At 35.9% G+C, this 13,297-nt stretch overlaps 1 protein-coding gene across 2 annotated transcripts in view; it reads right to left on the reverse strand.

Annotated features, from left to right (window-relative positions):
* The window catches only part of TRPC4 (transient receptor potential cation channel, subfamily C, member 4), a 188,157-nt gene that overhangs the window by 126,472 nt on the left and 48,388 nt on the right, over nucleotides 1-13,297 (reverse strand). For both annotated transcript variants that reach the window (XM_012723340.1, XM_004680219.2), the window contains exon 2: nucleotides 5,895-6,299. In XM_012723340.1, the coding sequence (XP_012578794.1) occupies nucleotides 5,895-6,272 (378 nt within the window). In that variant the 5' untranslated portion in view covers nucleotides 6,273-6,299. The remainder of the gene's footprint in view (nucleotides 1-5,894; nucleotides 6,300-13,297) is intronic.

Genomic DNA, 13,297 nt, shown 5'->3' on the forward strand with positions numbered 1-13,297 from the left:
GCAGTTCAGTCTTCAGAGTTCTTCCCATATAGTCAACCATTTGGCAAAAAGATGTATTTTTGAATGGCAGATTTTACTCCTCTATAGTATCCTATAACCTTCCGCACCTTTTAAATCATTTTCAAAGTATTGACTTCAAGACAGGCATTATTAATATCACCTTAGATATTCAAATTCTAGCTTCTGCATTCTAGACCTGCCCTATCAGAGGCTTTGGGGTTGAAATCAATATGCTTTAACAATATTTCTCACGGATTCTGTTGCAGTTAAAAATGACTGAGGATCACTAGTCTAAGCAAAGAATGAAAAAATCAAGTTCCATTTTTGATAAACAGTTTTTGAAATAGCTGAAACCTGAAAATTAATCTGGCTTTAGATGTTAGAGAAAGGTCTGCTAGAATGTTAAAGAGAAAGGTTTACTAGAAATCATTAGAAGTGAAGTAAGCAATGAAATGAGTGAAAAGGTGAGTAAGACATCACTCTCAGTTTCCCTGTAGAAAAACGAGGTACTAAGAAGGTGAAATAAAAGCCCAACAAAGTCATCAGAAAATGTCAGTATAATAATTCTAGTAAAGGAGCCCTCTCATGAAGAATACATAATTTATCATCTTTCTGCTCAGTTTAGGACATAGGTTCTCTGTGCGATCTACTCCATGAAAGAAATACGCTGTTATGCTTCCCATTTGCTTTATCAAAAAATCAATAATAAAACTCTTGGACTCGATGCTCAAATTTATGAAGGTCCACATTAAATATGGAAGGAAATCTTTAATGAATTATGCTCATTTAACTGGCAAAACTTAAATATTTCATTAGATGCTACAATAAGAAAAATCGCTTAATTTACTTAAAGTCTCTAAAATTGTTCCCTGGTGAATATGCTAAATGAATTCTCAAAATTTTAAAATTACACACTTAAACAACATGCAAGAATATGAGAAATCATTGTCATAATGATGAGACATAGGGTAATGATTTTTGGCTTCACTGTCTTCAATATCACCTATGTATCACACTCTCACCCACTTCTTAAGCCCAGAGTTGCTAACTACTTCCCAAATGTCAATTTCAATAAGTTAAAAACAGAGTACATTCAACCAGGTCCCATATACTTTTTCTCAGTTTCAAGCTCAATTAATGGAGCTGGTTGTCGAGGTAACAACCCTTACACAGTTTTCCTCTCTCTTCTTCTGACCTTTCTGCTTCTTCATGTCCTCTATAACATTGTATATTTACCCAATCAAGTCAATTTAATATCATAATTATGTGAGAATTTCTTTTTCATCTGTTTCAATGTAACCACTTTTATGCATAAAGCTGCTCTTTATGACTTTAAGATTCTAGAACATGAACAGTTTCATCTCTTCAGCTCTGAACACAGACCGGCATAGCCAGCATCCTCAAATAGTTCCTTCATGAATGTTTTAGAGAAGTGTCCCAATCCAAATGAAATTTTACAGTCCCCAGAGATTCAATATAGTATCAAATACTGGATCTTCTTCCAGAGAAAGAAATTATCAAATGATAAAATTTTATTAGAATACATCACTTTAGCCACATCTATCACATTGTAAGTTCTAAGCAAATGTTTTAATCTATCATTAGATTTGCATGATTTTTATATTCGATCCTTTTTCTTAAATCATCAGGACACTTATATTCATTTTGCTGATTGGATGGTGTTTTTTTCAGGTTTTAATACTTTGTGACATCAACAAACAGACAACTTATTGCAGAGTCTTTGGGGGAATCCCCATCAGACTGGAAATTAGGTGAATTATATTAATATACAAAATGGATTTCAATGATTACAAGAATGATAGAAAGGATTACAGTTTATGAGAAAAAATTCCTATTAAAATCATGCTTGTTACCTTCAGTATACTGATATGTGGACACTGTTGTACCAAAGATGTAATATTTACAAGGAAATCATAAACAACCCTAATTCAGTGGGGTTTAACTGTACCCACCTCAAGCCCCAAGGCAGCTTTTGTGTGATATAATGTATATAGCTATAGCTTAACAACTTTACTTTCATTGTACATGATACCAGAATCTCTGAGGTAGATTAGATTTATTCTTTCAAAATTAAAAAAGTTCAAGGGCCCTCCCTGGTGGTGCAGTGGGTTAAAGCTCAGCACTGTGAAGCTATCAGCAGCCGCTTCCACAGGAGTTCAATTCCTGGCCAAGAATTCCTGTCTTACCCACATGGTGGGTAAGACCTCTCCTGTATACCCTGCTGCTCCTCTCAGCAGTGTATTTCACTCACTATGCCTGTTCTGCTCCCCACTCTGTCTCTGGTGAATCCTCTTACCCCCACACTGCACCTCTGGCCTGCACCCCAGTTCTGAATGCATAAATAAACAAATCTTCAAAAATAAATTATAGGGCCCTCCCTGCTGGCACAGTGGGTTAAAGCACAGCACTGAAAAGCTTAAGCCACTTTCACATGAGTTCGATTCCCGCCTGCCCCGGAGAAGATCCACATGGCGAGGCAGACCTCTCTTGACTTGCTCGCCACTCCCGTCAGCAGTGTACTTTGTCAATCTGCCTGGTCTCCTCCCCGCTCTGTCTCTGGTGAGTCCTCTCACCCTGCACATCTCTAGCCTGTATCCCAGTTCTATATGAATAAATAAATAAATCTTTAAAATAAATAAATAAATAAATAAAATTAAAGCAAAAGATACTATTTTATGATTGTTTAACATAACTTTCTAGATCTACTGATTTTTTTTATTAATCTGTCATTCATTTAAATGTCTTTGTAATATTGAAGGTATATTTTTACTATTCTATATGCACACAATGCTCCACTCAGCTTTCACCAAACCTCCCTTGCAATACTATACTTATCCCACATCCCCTCCTTTGCCCCATAGTTCCCTTGTAAGCAGTATATTTTTTCTTACAGTTTAAGACTGTTTTGGCTGTACTTTGCCAATATATGTTATTTTAGTTATTTGTACTTCACAGATAAGTGAGACAATCAGACCTGTTTTTACCTTTCCAATGTATTGCACTTAGGTAACCATTCAGAGTTCATCCATTTGTCCCAAAAGACACTATTTCAAGAAAGATACAATTTTGTTTTTTCTTAAGTGCTTTCACTGAATAGGAATTCTAGAATGTACAAATAGAAAAGGAATTCTTGGCCAGCAGAGTGATATAAGCAATATCATCCAGAAACACATAGCCTGGGATATTTCAGGCTCCTGGCAGATTACAAACCTTTACTGCCTTTATTCATAATCAGAGTTCAAATCAAATGCCTCTAAGGAGCCAGGAACTACTTCTGAGGCTAGAGTTTAACTAAAAGTTGAACATTTTCCAACATTCTCATAGTAGCAAATAACTTCCCAAGATGCCAAATTACTCTGGTCAGCGCAAATGTCATTGACTAAAAGACACTGAAATACATGGCCAAAATTCTTCTGAAAATAGACTGAGGAGGTTACTTAGTAATAAACATGACAAAACACATATAGTGACAATTTTATTCTGTATAGACTGGTCCTTATCTAAAATAATCCAAGCTACAGTCACAGCATCTGTTTTATGGTTGCCTATAAGAGACATTAAACGAGAGTGTACAAGATAAGATCATTGCTGTTAGAAAACACTATACTGTAGCGATATAATTATAGAGGAAGTTTCAGAATCACAAAGTGACTGAGGAAGTACACTCAGAAAAACTGACTCTTATTCATTCCCATGTAAATGGTCTGTACCTCCTCGGCCCTGAAAAATGGCTATAAACTCACATATGTCTTGAGACATTGCCATTACCTGTTCACCCCTGCCAAGGCTGTACGACTTTGGAAAAATACATGAAACAATAACAATTCCTATCAGAATAATGTTATAAGAACATGACTTATGAAAAACTGGATGTGAACAAGCAACAGTAAGCCACAAAGCAACAAGCAGAGACATAATGTAACTGTGGAATGGTGTCTTACTAAAGTTTTAATTCTGATAAAGACGCTTTTAATTCTAGTGGCTCAGCTCGTTAAAGCACCACACTGAGAATCTAAAGCCGCTTCCTCATGAGTTCGATTCCCGCCTGCCCCATATGATCCACATGGCGTGGCAGACCTCTCCTGACCCGCCCGCTGCTCCCCTCAGCAGTGTACTTTGTTGATCTGCCTGTTCTGTTCCCCACTCTGTCTGGTGAAGCCTCTCACCGCCCCTGAGCCTCTGGCCTGTACTCCAGTTCTGTATGCATAAATAAATAAATCTTGAAAAAAAAAAAGAAGGGGGAGGGATGACTATTGATGATGAAATGTAAGAGTGGATCACAGAACACAGATTCTGAGAAAACAGAGTATTCTTCAGAGGACACTTGGTCATCAAGTTCTAATAGAATGAATTCTTTTGGAATTCCTCAGGCAAAGTATTATAACAGTAGCTACAAGCAATGCTTCTGTAAAAGAATATAGGCTTATCTAGTAGTTTGTCATTGCAGAGATATAGATATATTCATTATCAAGTAGGACAGAAACTGTTAGTGTTGTAATACCACACATTTATTTTTTTTAAAGATTTATTTATTCATACAGAACTGGGGTACAGGCCAGAGATGCGGAGGGTGAGAGGATTCACCAGAGACAGAGTGGGGAGCAGAACAGGCAGATCAATGAAGTACACTGCTGAGGGGAGCAGCGGGCGGGTCAGGAGAGGTCTGCCACGCCATGTGGTCACCTCCGGGGCAGGCGGGGATCGAACTCATGCGGAAGTGGCTTAAGCTTCTTAGTGCTGTGCTTTAACCCGCTGCGCCACCAGGGAGGGCCCACCACACATTTTTTTTAAAGATTTATTTATGCTTACAGAACTTGGATACAGGTCAGAGGTGTGGCGGGTGAGAGCATTCACCAGAGACAAGAGTAGGGAGCAGAACAGGCAGATGTACTGAAATACACTACTGAGGGGAGCAACCAGTGAGTCAGGAGACATCTGCCACTCCATGTGGATCAGCTCCCTAGCAGGGGATGGAACTCCTGCTGCAGTGGCTTGAGTGAGCTTGATAATTTGGTGCTTTAACTCTTTACACTACCAGGGAGAGCCTGCAACACCACACATTTTAAAAGATTTTACTTAACAGATTTTGAGCCACGGTAGTACATACACTGTCATTACTGTTAGTCAATTAATCTTGATGTAAGAAATGAAGAGTTCTGGGTAAAAGGAAGGAGGGCCAAACAACAACAACAAATTCAAAAAGACAAAAATGGATCCCTTATTTGCTCCTGTCTTATCTTGAGTGCCCTAATGGTAAAAAAACAAATGGGTGGAGGGGTGATGACAGGAGAAAAACATCGTATTTATAACTTTATCATTTTATTTATTCGGTACTGAAGACATTAAGACATTTCATATGGCTAAATCTACAGTCAGAGTTCGGCTATTTTGGTAATCTTATACTTTTATTTGTCTCTATAAAAAATGCACTAGATTTTGCTAAAGAACAATATCAAAATGAAAAGGTACAAATGACTTTTGCAATGCGACACAGACTCCTAGAATAAGAAAGTGGGTTAAGTTAGAAAACATCAAAATAATTTAGTTTGCTATTTGTAGAATGTTAGAAATGAGAGATTTGAGAAAACACACATAAATACTCAGCCCCAAACACAATTGCGACTGCATAGAAATATTGCCAATACATAGGAAGCCAACATAAGTTATTTGCTTTGCTTTAGTTCTTGCTAAAAGTCTGATTTGCCAGAGTAATAGGTTGAGAGGGTGATTATTATTGGGAAATGTTAACTTGTTCTAAGGGCCATAATAGTTCTAATTTTAATACTTCCATTTCTCAAAATTTGCTGGAATTGAACATACATAAGAGCATTTTGCATGTAAAATATGTTAAAAACAGTATTTTTTGCACATACCTGTTTTTCTCCACTGGGTTTCTTGTGGTTCAGCAACAGCTCAACAGCCCCCACGACTTCTTTCCTGATGGCATGTAACAGAGCATCGCCAACATAGACGTTAAAGCTTAAGAGTAGCTCAATGAGTTCCAAGTTCTCATTTTCAATTGCAATGAGGAGAGCAGTTCTTCCAAGAGGATCAATGCAATTAATATTGATTTTAAAATAAATTTCAGCTTCCTCTAGGGATTTCTTGACACTTGCATAATCCCCCTTTTCCACAGCATTTAAGTAGGCTTTTTCTGATGGTGAGAGTTCTGATTCTGCACGAACTATTCTTAGAGGGATGCGATCTCTATAGGGGGCATTGACATTTCTTTTATAATAGAACTGAGCCATGTTTCATGCCATGCTATTATTTTGTTCCTGAAAGAGGAAAAAAACAAACATGGATTAATATTAGTACACTTTCACATTATTATGCCACACATATAACTCATAGTGATGACGTGATTATTAAGTTTTTCTCCTTAAATAATGGAAACAATCTTTACTCAGTTATCTGTTAATGCAAGTTACATATTCCTGATTAAAGAAGAATAAAAAGGTTAGCATTTGACTTATTTATTTTTTAAAGGTTCATTTATTTATTCATATAGAACTGGGGTACAGACAGGCCAGAGATGCAGAGGGTGAGAGGATTCACCAGAGACAGAGAGGAGAGCAGAACAGGCAGATGGACGAAGTACACTGCTGAAGGGAGCAGTGGGCCAGTCAGGAGAGGTCTGCCGAGCCATGTGAATCTCCTCCAGGGCAGGCGGGAATCGAACTCATGTGGAAGTGGCTTAAGCTTCTTAGTGCTGTGCTTTAACCCGCTGTGCCACCAGGGAGGTCCCTTGACCGTATTTAAACAAATATACTTTGCAAGTGACATTTGTCAGTTGGTATATCATATATAGGTATATAAATTATAGATATATAAGTTTGAAAGTTAGAGGTTGGTTATGTTTTTGAGGTACAAAACCTGGACTAAAGAGATTCAAATACATCGCTCACTGTCAATTCTATTAATCAGGGAGATACCGGATAATGTTGAGATCGTTGAATATTACTATATTTGCAAAGTATTTTTCAGTTGTCATGTTTGATAGTTTTAATGTTAGTCACTATTAACATAAAAGTTAATGTGAACTAATGATGCTAATGCCAATAAAACATCATATTAAGTCTTATGAACTTAATTTCATTTTTCCTTTTTGTTGATGAATTCACAGAAGGGAAAAATGTACATTAATGATATGAATGACCAAGATTAGAGTAGGCAATTCAATATTCCAAGGGAGAATTTATAAAATGATAAAATAGTTTATTATAAAATGCTGTTTTCTTAATTATATCCTTATACTAGGAACCAACAAACCACAAGTCAGTAATATATTCATTATAAAATGTGTTACTTGGAAGTTAAAATGTAGAGCTAGTTGAAGATGAGGAAATAATTTCATATAAGTTTAAGAGCATCTCAAGATAGTTTAATAAGAACAAACTTGCTAGAAGCTACATTGATTAGCATTATCCTAGTGATAGAAAAGCACAGAAATATATACTTGTGAATAAAATTTCTTTATTGCTGGTTGCTCCTGATTTCATATGTCTGATCTGAATTCTTTAACCTCTGTTATTTATACTCAACGCTTATGTTTATTTACATGTACTTGTTATATTTAATCCATACAATGAGTCATTCTAGGTACCTGAACATGTATATTCATCTTAGATGATCTTTATAGACCTACTGATTTTGTGAGAAAATCTGACTTGAATGGTGCTTTATTTGTAGATAAATCACATATTGTATTAACAAATCATAACATTTAATGTAATGGTTTCAGTTTGGGGAATTGTGCTGTGTTTCTAGTTCACGTTAGTAGCAATTTTAGTTATCAAGAAGTTACATTTCACTCTCTGACAACCAAATTATTTATGACAATTTCTCAAAAATATAGGTTCAGGATTATTATGAAAAAATTCTGTTTCATAGTTTGTTCCTTTTTTGGCAGATTAGATTTGGTGTTTTAATAAGACCTGTCCTAGACTAAACAAAACTTAGAAATCCCATAATGTGGAATTTTTTTTCAAATATTTCACATTTTATTAGCCATAGTATTAAAAACATATAGTGGCCAATTATACAGAATGATATAAATTTATTTTTTCATTTGCAGATATGAGCTGTTGTTCTTTAAGTGATAATATGAATATTATAAAAGAAAATGAAGAGTAATATTGATGCTCAAATATAGTAACTTTAGATGTACAAATTATTTCATTAAAACTTGATATATTTTTAGTACTTGGGTGATGTTTTAACTCATTAGAATAATTGCAATAAAATATAAATTGTTAGGTAACCAAAACAATTTAAAATTCTGTAAAATTAAAATTTCAATAAATCAAGGTTACTATGTTGCTACATATCTCATTTTAATCTTCTTTTTTTTTTAAAGATTTATTTATTTATTCATATAGAACTGGGGTACAGGCCAGAGATGCGAAGGGTGAGAGGATTCACCAGAGACAGAGCGGGAAGCAGAACAAGCAGATCGATGAAGTACACTGCTGAGGGGAGCAGCGGGCGGGTCAGGAGAGGTCTGCCACGGATCGAACTCATGCGGAAGTGGCTTTAGTTTCTCAGTGCAGTGCTTTAACCCGCTGCGCCACCAGGGAGGGCCTAATCTTTTTTTTTAAAGATTTATTTTATTTATGCATACAGAACTGGGGTTCAGGCCAGAGGTGCAGGGACAGTGAGAGGAATCACTAGAGACAGAGTGGGAGAACAGGCTGACTGACTGACTGACAAAGTATGTTGCTGAGGGGAGCAGTGGGTGGGCCAGGAGAGGTCTTTCATGCCCTGTTGGTTACCTCCCGGGTGGGTGGGGATCCAACTCATGCTGAAGTGGCTTTAGCTTCTTAGTGCTGTGCTTTCAACTGCTGCACCACCAGGGAGGGCCCAGTCTTCTTTTTTTTAAAGACTTATTTGTGCATACAGAACTGAGGTACAGGCCAGAGGTGCAGGGACAGTGAGAGGATTCACTAGACACAGAGTAGGGAGTAGAACAGGCAGATCGACAAAATACACTGCTGAGGGGAGCAGCAGGTGGGACAGGAGAGATCTGCTATACCATGTGGGTCACCTCCCTGACTGAGGATGCAATCCTGTTGAAGTGGCTGCTGCTAGCTTTATAGTGCTGCTCTTTAACCCGTTGTGCCACCAAGGAGGGCCATCTCATTTTAGTTTTCTGATTCTCAATGTATCATTATGTATCAGTGGTAATATTAAAATATTTCTTAGGAAAATCATAGTCCATACACTTCTCCAGAACTTCTTTCCCCATTTCATGTCAGAACCCCTAAGATTATATGACCCTTCATATTGAGATTTTACCAGAACTACAATCTACCTACCTTATCATGATAATAAACGGCATTTATAATCTATTTAAAGTGTACATGTCCTTCTCTTTTACCTCATATTGTCCCTGTCCATGACTCTTGGAAAAATAGATGACTTTTTCTTATTTAGTTTTGATCTTTAGGCTTCCTGTCAGTAATGCTTTTGTTTAAGACTAACACTTAAACATTGTAGTTTAAGTGTTATAGTTACCCAAAATAGTATTTAAAATAAAAGTATCTAAAAGAACATACATATTAACAGAACTTCTTGTGAATCATGACTCAATCAAGATTAGGAAGCAGTCTAGAGGATGGAAATAATGTATTCTATTTAATCTATTTTATTTTATCAGTGATGGTATCAAAGAATTAGTAAACAATATTTGACTTCTCATTTTCAAAGATAAGATGTTGGTGACAAGAAAGAAATTGGTGAATGGCATAAAAGTCTCTGGAAACTGGAGGAAGGAAAGGGGTAGATAATGAGAAATGAGATTTATGAAAATTAATATAATATAATTTAACCCAACCAATTTCCATAAAAGATAATTAAATATTTACAATGGGGGAGAGACAGTGGAAAGAGGGGCTGAAGTAGTTGTGGAGGAGGAAGGAAGGCTAATGGGAGGGAGGGAGAAAGGGCAAACGAGTGAGGTAAAGCCTTAAAAGAGCAAGGAAGAGTGAAGATTGCATAATATGCAGACTTGTCTGGATTATTTGAGATGCAAGGATACTAACGGTCAAAAATCAAATTTAATATTTTTAAACTGTGCTATACAAATGCAATAGTGAGTGAAAGGTGCTGATAAGGTTGATAGAGTTCCTGAGCTGATACACTTATCAGCAACTATGGAATTGCTACAAGATAGAAAGTCTGAAAGAAAGAAGTGTTCAGCATAGCAAATAGTGTGATCTAAAACATGGAAAGAAAAACCTGTTCCTGATTCTGCAATTTCAGAATGAACTTACTCAAGGGGAAAAAATGGTTTCTTCGCTACGAATTTACAGATTTTTTTTTTTATTTCAATGTGCCCTTTATTACATTTAAACCAAAAGTAAAACTACTGCATCATCAAATTACAGTTCACATACTCAGAAGAGAGATGGGATGTTTTGGAAAAGCCTCGAATGATGAGAAGTAAAACTTTAGTGAATGAAAATTTATTTTTCTTAAGTGGTTGGGGGGTTGAAAAAATATATAAAAGGTGAAAAGAGCTACACCTGACATAAATCTTGAAAGAAATTAAAAGGATCGTTACTATATATGAAGACTACAGTTATCTAAGCAACATAAGTATGTATAAGGAGTCAAAATTTCTAGGTATTTATACAGCTCTGATAGCATATTACCTAAAGGGAAACAGTTATGCACTGGGAAGAACAGTGACGTTGAATTTCAAACAACACAAATGACAGAAAACATGTAGTCATATATCTTCTAAAATTACATTAAAGGTAAAATGAAATTCCCCCACACAACTTTTTTCCTCTTCTTATTCCCTAGTTCACTGTCAAAAGATACATATTTATAGGTGTTATTTCATGTCACAGTGACAAAGAATCTCATTTTTTTGTTTGTGCATAAATTTGCATTTGTACTTTTCTTGGAATTTGATATGCAACAACATTTAAGGTTAAACAACATTTATAAGCTAACTTTTTCACATTCAAGCCAGATTTTGTCTTGTTATTGGTTGTTACACTGTCTCAATAATCTCTGTCATAATACATAATCCACATCAAAGCCTCCACACTGAATTTTGCTACCATTCTGAATTTCAGAACCTTCTCTTCTTTCCTAAGGCAGGACACTAATAATACCCTTCAATAGCTGTAAGTCTTATATCAACAATGCATATATTGGTGGGAATGTTTTGTAATTATTCCAACCAAAACTTAACTGCCAAAACTCTTCTCTTGTTTTGATGTTGTAGAAGCACAATGAACTATTAATTTCCTCTAAAAGGTTTTAGGAACATTTCTCTGAAATCCAGTAAGTTGATATTGTATTAGTCAATGAAAAAGAAAAGCACTTTACTAAGTAAAATAGTATGTCATCCTAGGGTTTTATATATTTTTAATTTTTTTACATCATTCTTCATTTTGTACATTTTTCCATCTCAGTTGCAATCCCCATGGACTTCCCACCACCAATTCACCCATGCGCCATCCCATAGTTCATCTTAGGGTTTTATTTTATTTATTTTTAATTTTACTAATACATTTTATTTAACCCAATATACTTAAAATATTATCAGTTCTAACAAATTATGTTTTACATTGTTTTCAAAGTTCAGTATGCAATTTGCACTCCCCATATTTTGATTTGGACTGTGAGCAGATCTCAGTTTGGACTAGATGCATGTAAAGTATTGAACAGCACATGTACTTGATGACTACTGTATTACACAGCATTGATTTAGACTATTCCATTCGGCCTTTATTTTCCGCCAATCACTGAATACGTGTGGCTGCATTACCCATAAACTTGCTTTAAAATTGTATGTAAACGTACTAATTATTTGTCCTACATGAAAGGCAACAAAGGGTCTAGAGAGAATTGCACTCAAATATTACTGCTGCTTTTATTAATTCTCAGAAGCAAAAAGAGACAGTTTTCCTCCTTTCTTTTCCCCCCAAAATCATATATTAAACTTATCAGTCCTTTATATCACTTTCTAAATAATTGTGTTACTCCTTTAAAAAAATGCTGTAATTAGGGCCCTCCCTGGTGGCGCAGCAGGTTAAAGAACAGCACTAAGAGGCTTAAGCCACTTCTGCATGAGTTCGACCTTCGCCTACCCTGCCCCATAGGAGACCACATGGCGAGGCAGACCTCTCCTGACCCGCCCGTTGCTCCCCTCTGCAGTGTACTTCGTTGATCTGCCTGTTCTGCTCCCCACTCTGTCTCTGGTGAATCCTCTCACCCTCCGCATCTCTGGCCTATACCCCAGTTCTGTATGAATAAATAAATAAATCTTAAAAAAAATGCTGTAATTAACTATGCAATAGTCATTTAACCTGTAATTTGATTTTGAATTTAACATGCAGCCTAGAATATAATTCCTGTGTAATGGTTCCCATTCCTGGTCAAAGCCTTTATTTGCAAAGAACAGCTAATCAATGTCTATGACATTACACACACACACAACTATAATCACTGTTGATGGGTATGCTGAAAATCATGAAATTAAAAAGTAATTTTTGCATGCCCTAGTTTAGCAAAAATTTGCTTTGGGAAGGTAAAACAATACTAGGACAAATCAGGAAGAACTTCCCTTGATAAACTTCCCTTGATGACTTGATAACTGAAGGTACATAACTGTGGCCATCTTTACTCAGTTTTTGAAATTTTCTAAAATGCTAAAGGCCATATTCAAAGAAAGTCTAGGCACAGAGTTTCTTATCTTATCATCGTAGGATTTTAAAGAAGAAAACTGTGATCATATTTATTTTAAAATTGAAATTTCTGATGATTACATAAGCACAAAACTTGGACTATGCATTCACTATCACCAGTTTTAAAAATGCAGAAGCTGAGAAAAAAAAAAAGCATATGGAGGACAAGCATTTTTATTTATCTTAACTTTTGTTTCATGGGATTGGAAAAGAATGTTGTTGAAAATACGTGTAGCAGGTAATGTTAGAAATGTGCATTGATTTCTTTCTTTCTTTCCCTCCAGTCTCAGAAGAAAGGATCCTCTCTCTCCACTTCAGGTCCCAATCCTGCTGTGTGTGATTTCATCCATTTCTGCATCTCTAAACTTTGCCCTTAAGCCTCTTCCTGCACACTGGTTCATTCCACTCAAATAACAAATGTGCTTCATAGGTGTTAAATTCTAATGATCTCTGCAGATTCTCTCTCTGATCTCTCAACTTCTTTATTTTATAGACTTTACATTCATTTCCCATTGACTCATTTGCTCTCACCATGCTCTCATATGCTTTCTGTCACTCCATCATATATATAT

This window comes from Condylura cristata, unplaced genomic scaffold, assembly GCF_000260355.1.
Source record: "Condylura cristata isolate star-nosed mole 26May11 unplaced genomic scaffold, ConCri1.0 scaffold00010, whole genome shotgun sequence".
Classification (NCBI taxonomy): domain Eukaryota; kingdom Metazoa; phylum Chordata; class Mammalia; order Eulipotyphla; family Talpidae; genus Condylura; species Condylura cristata.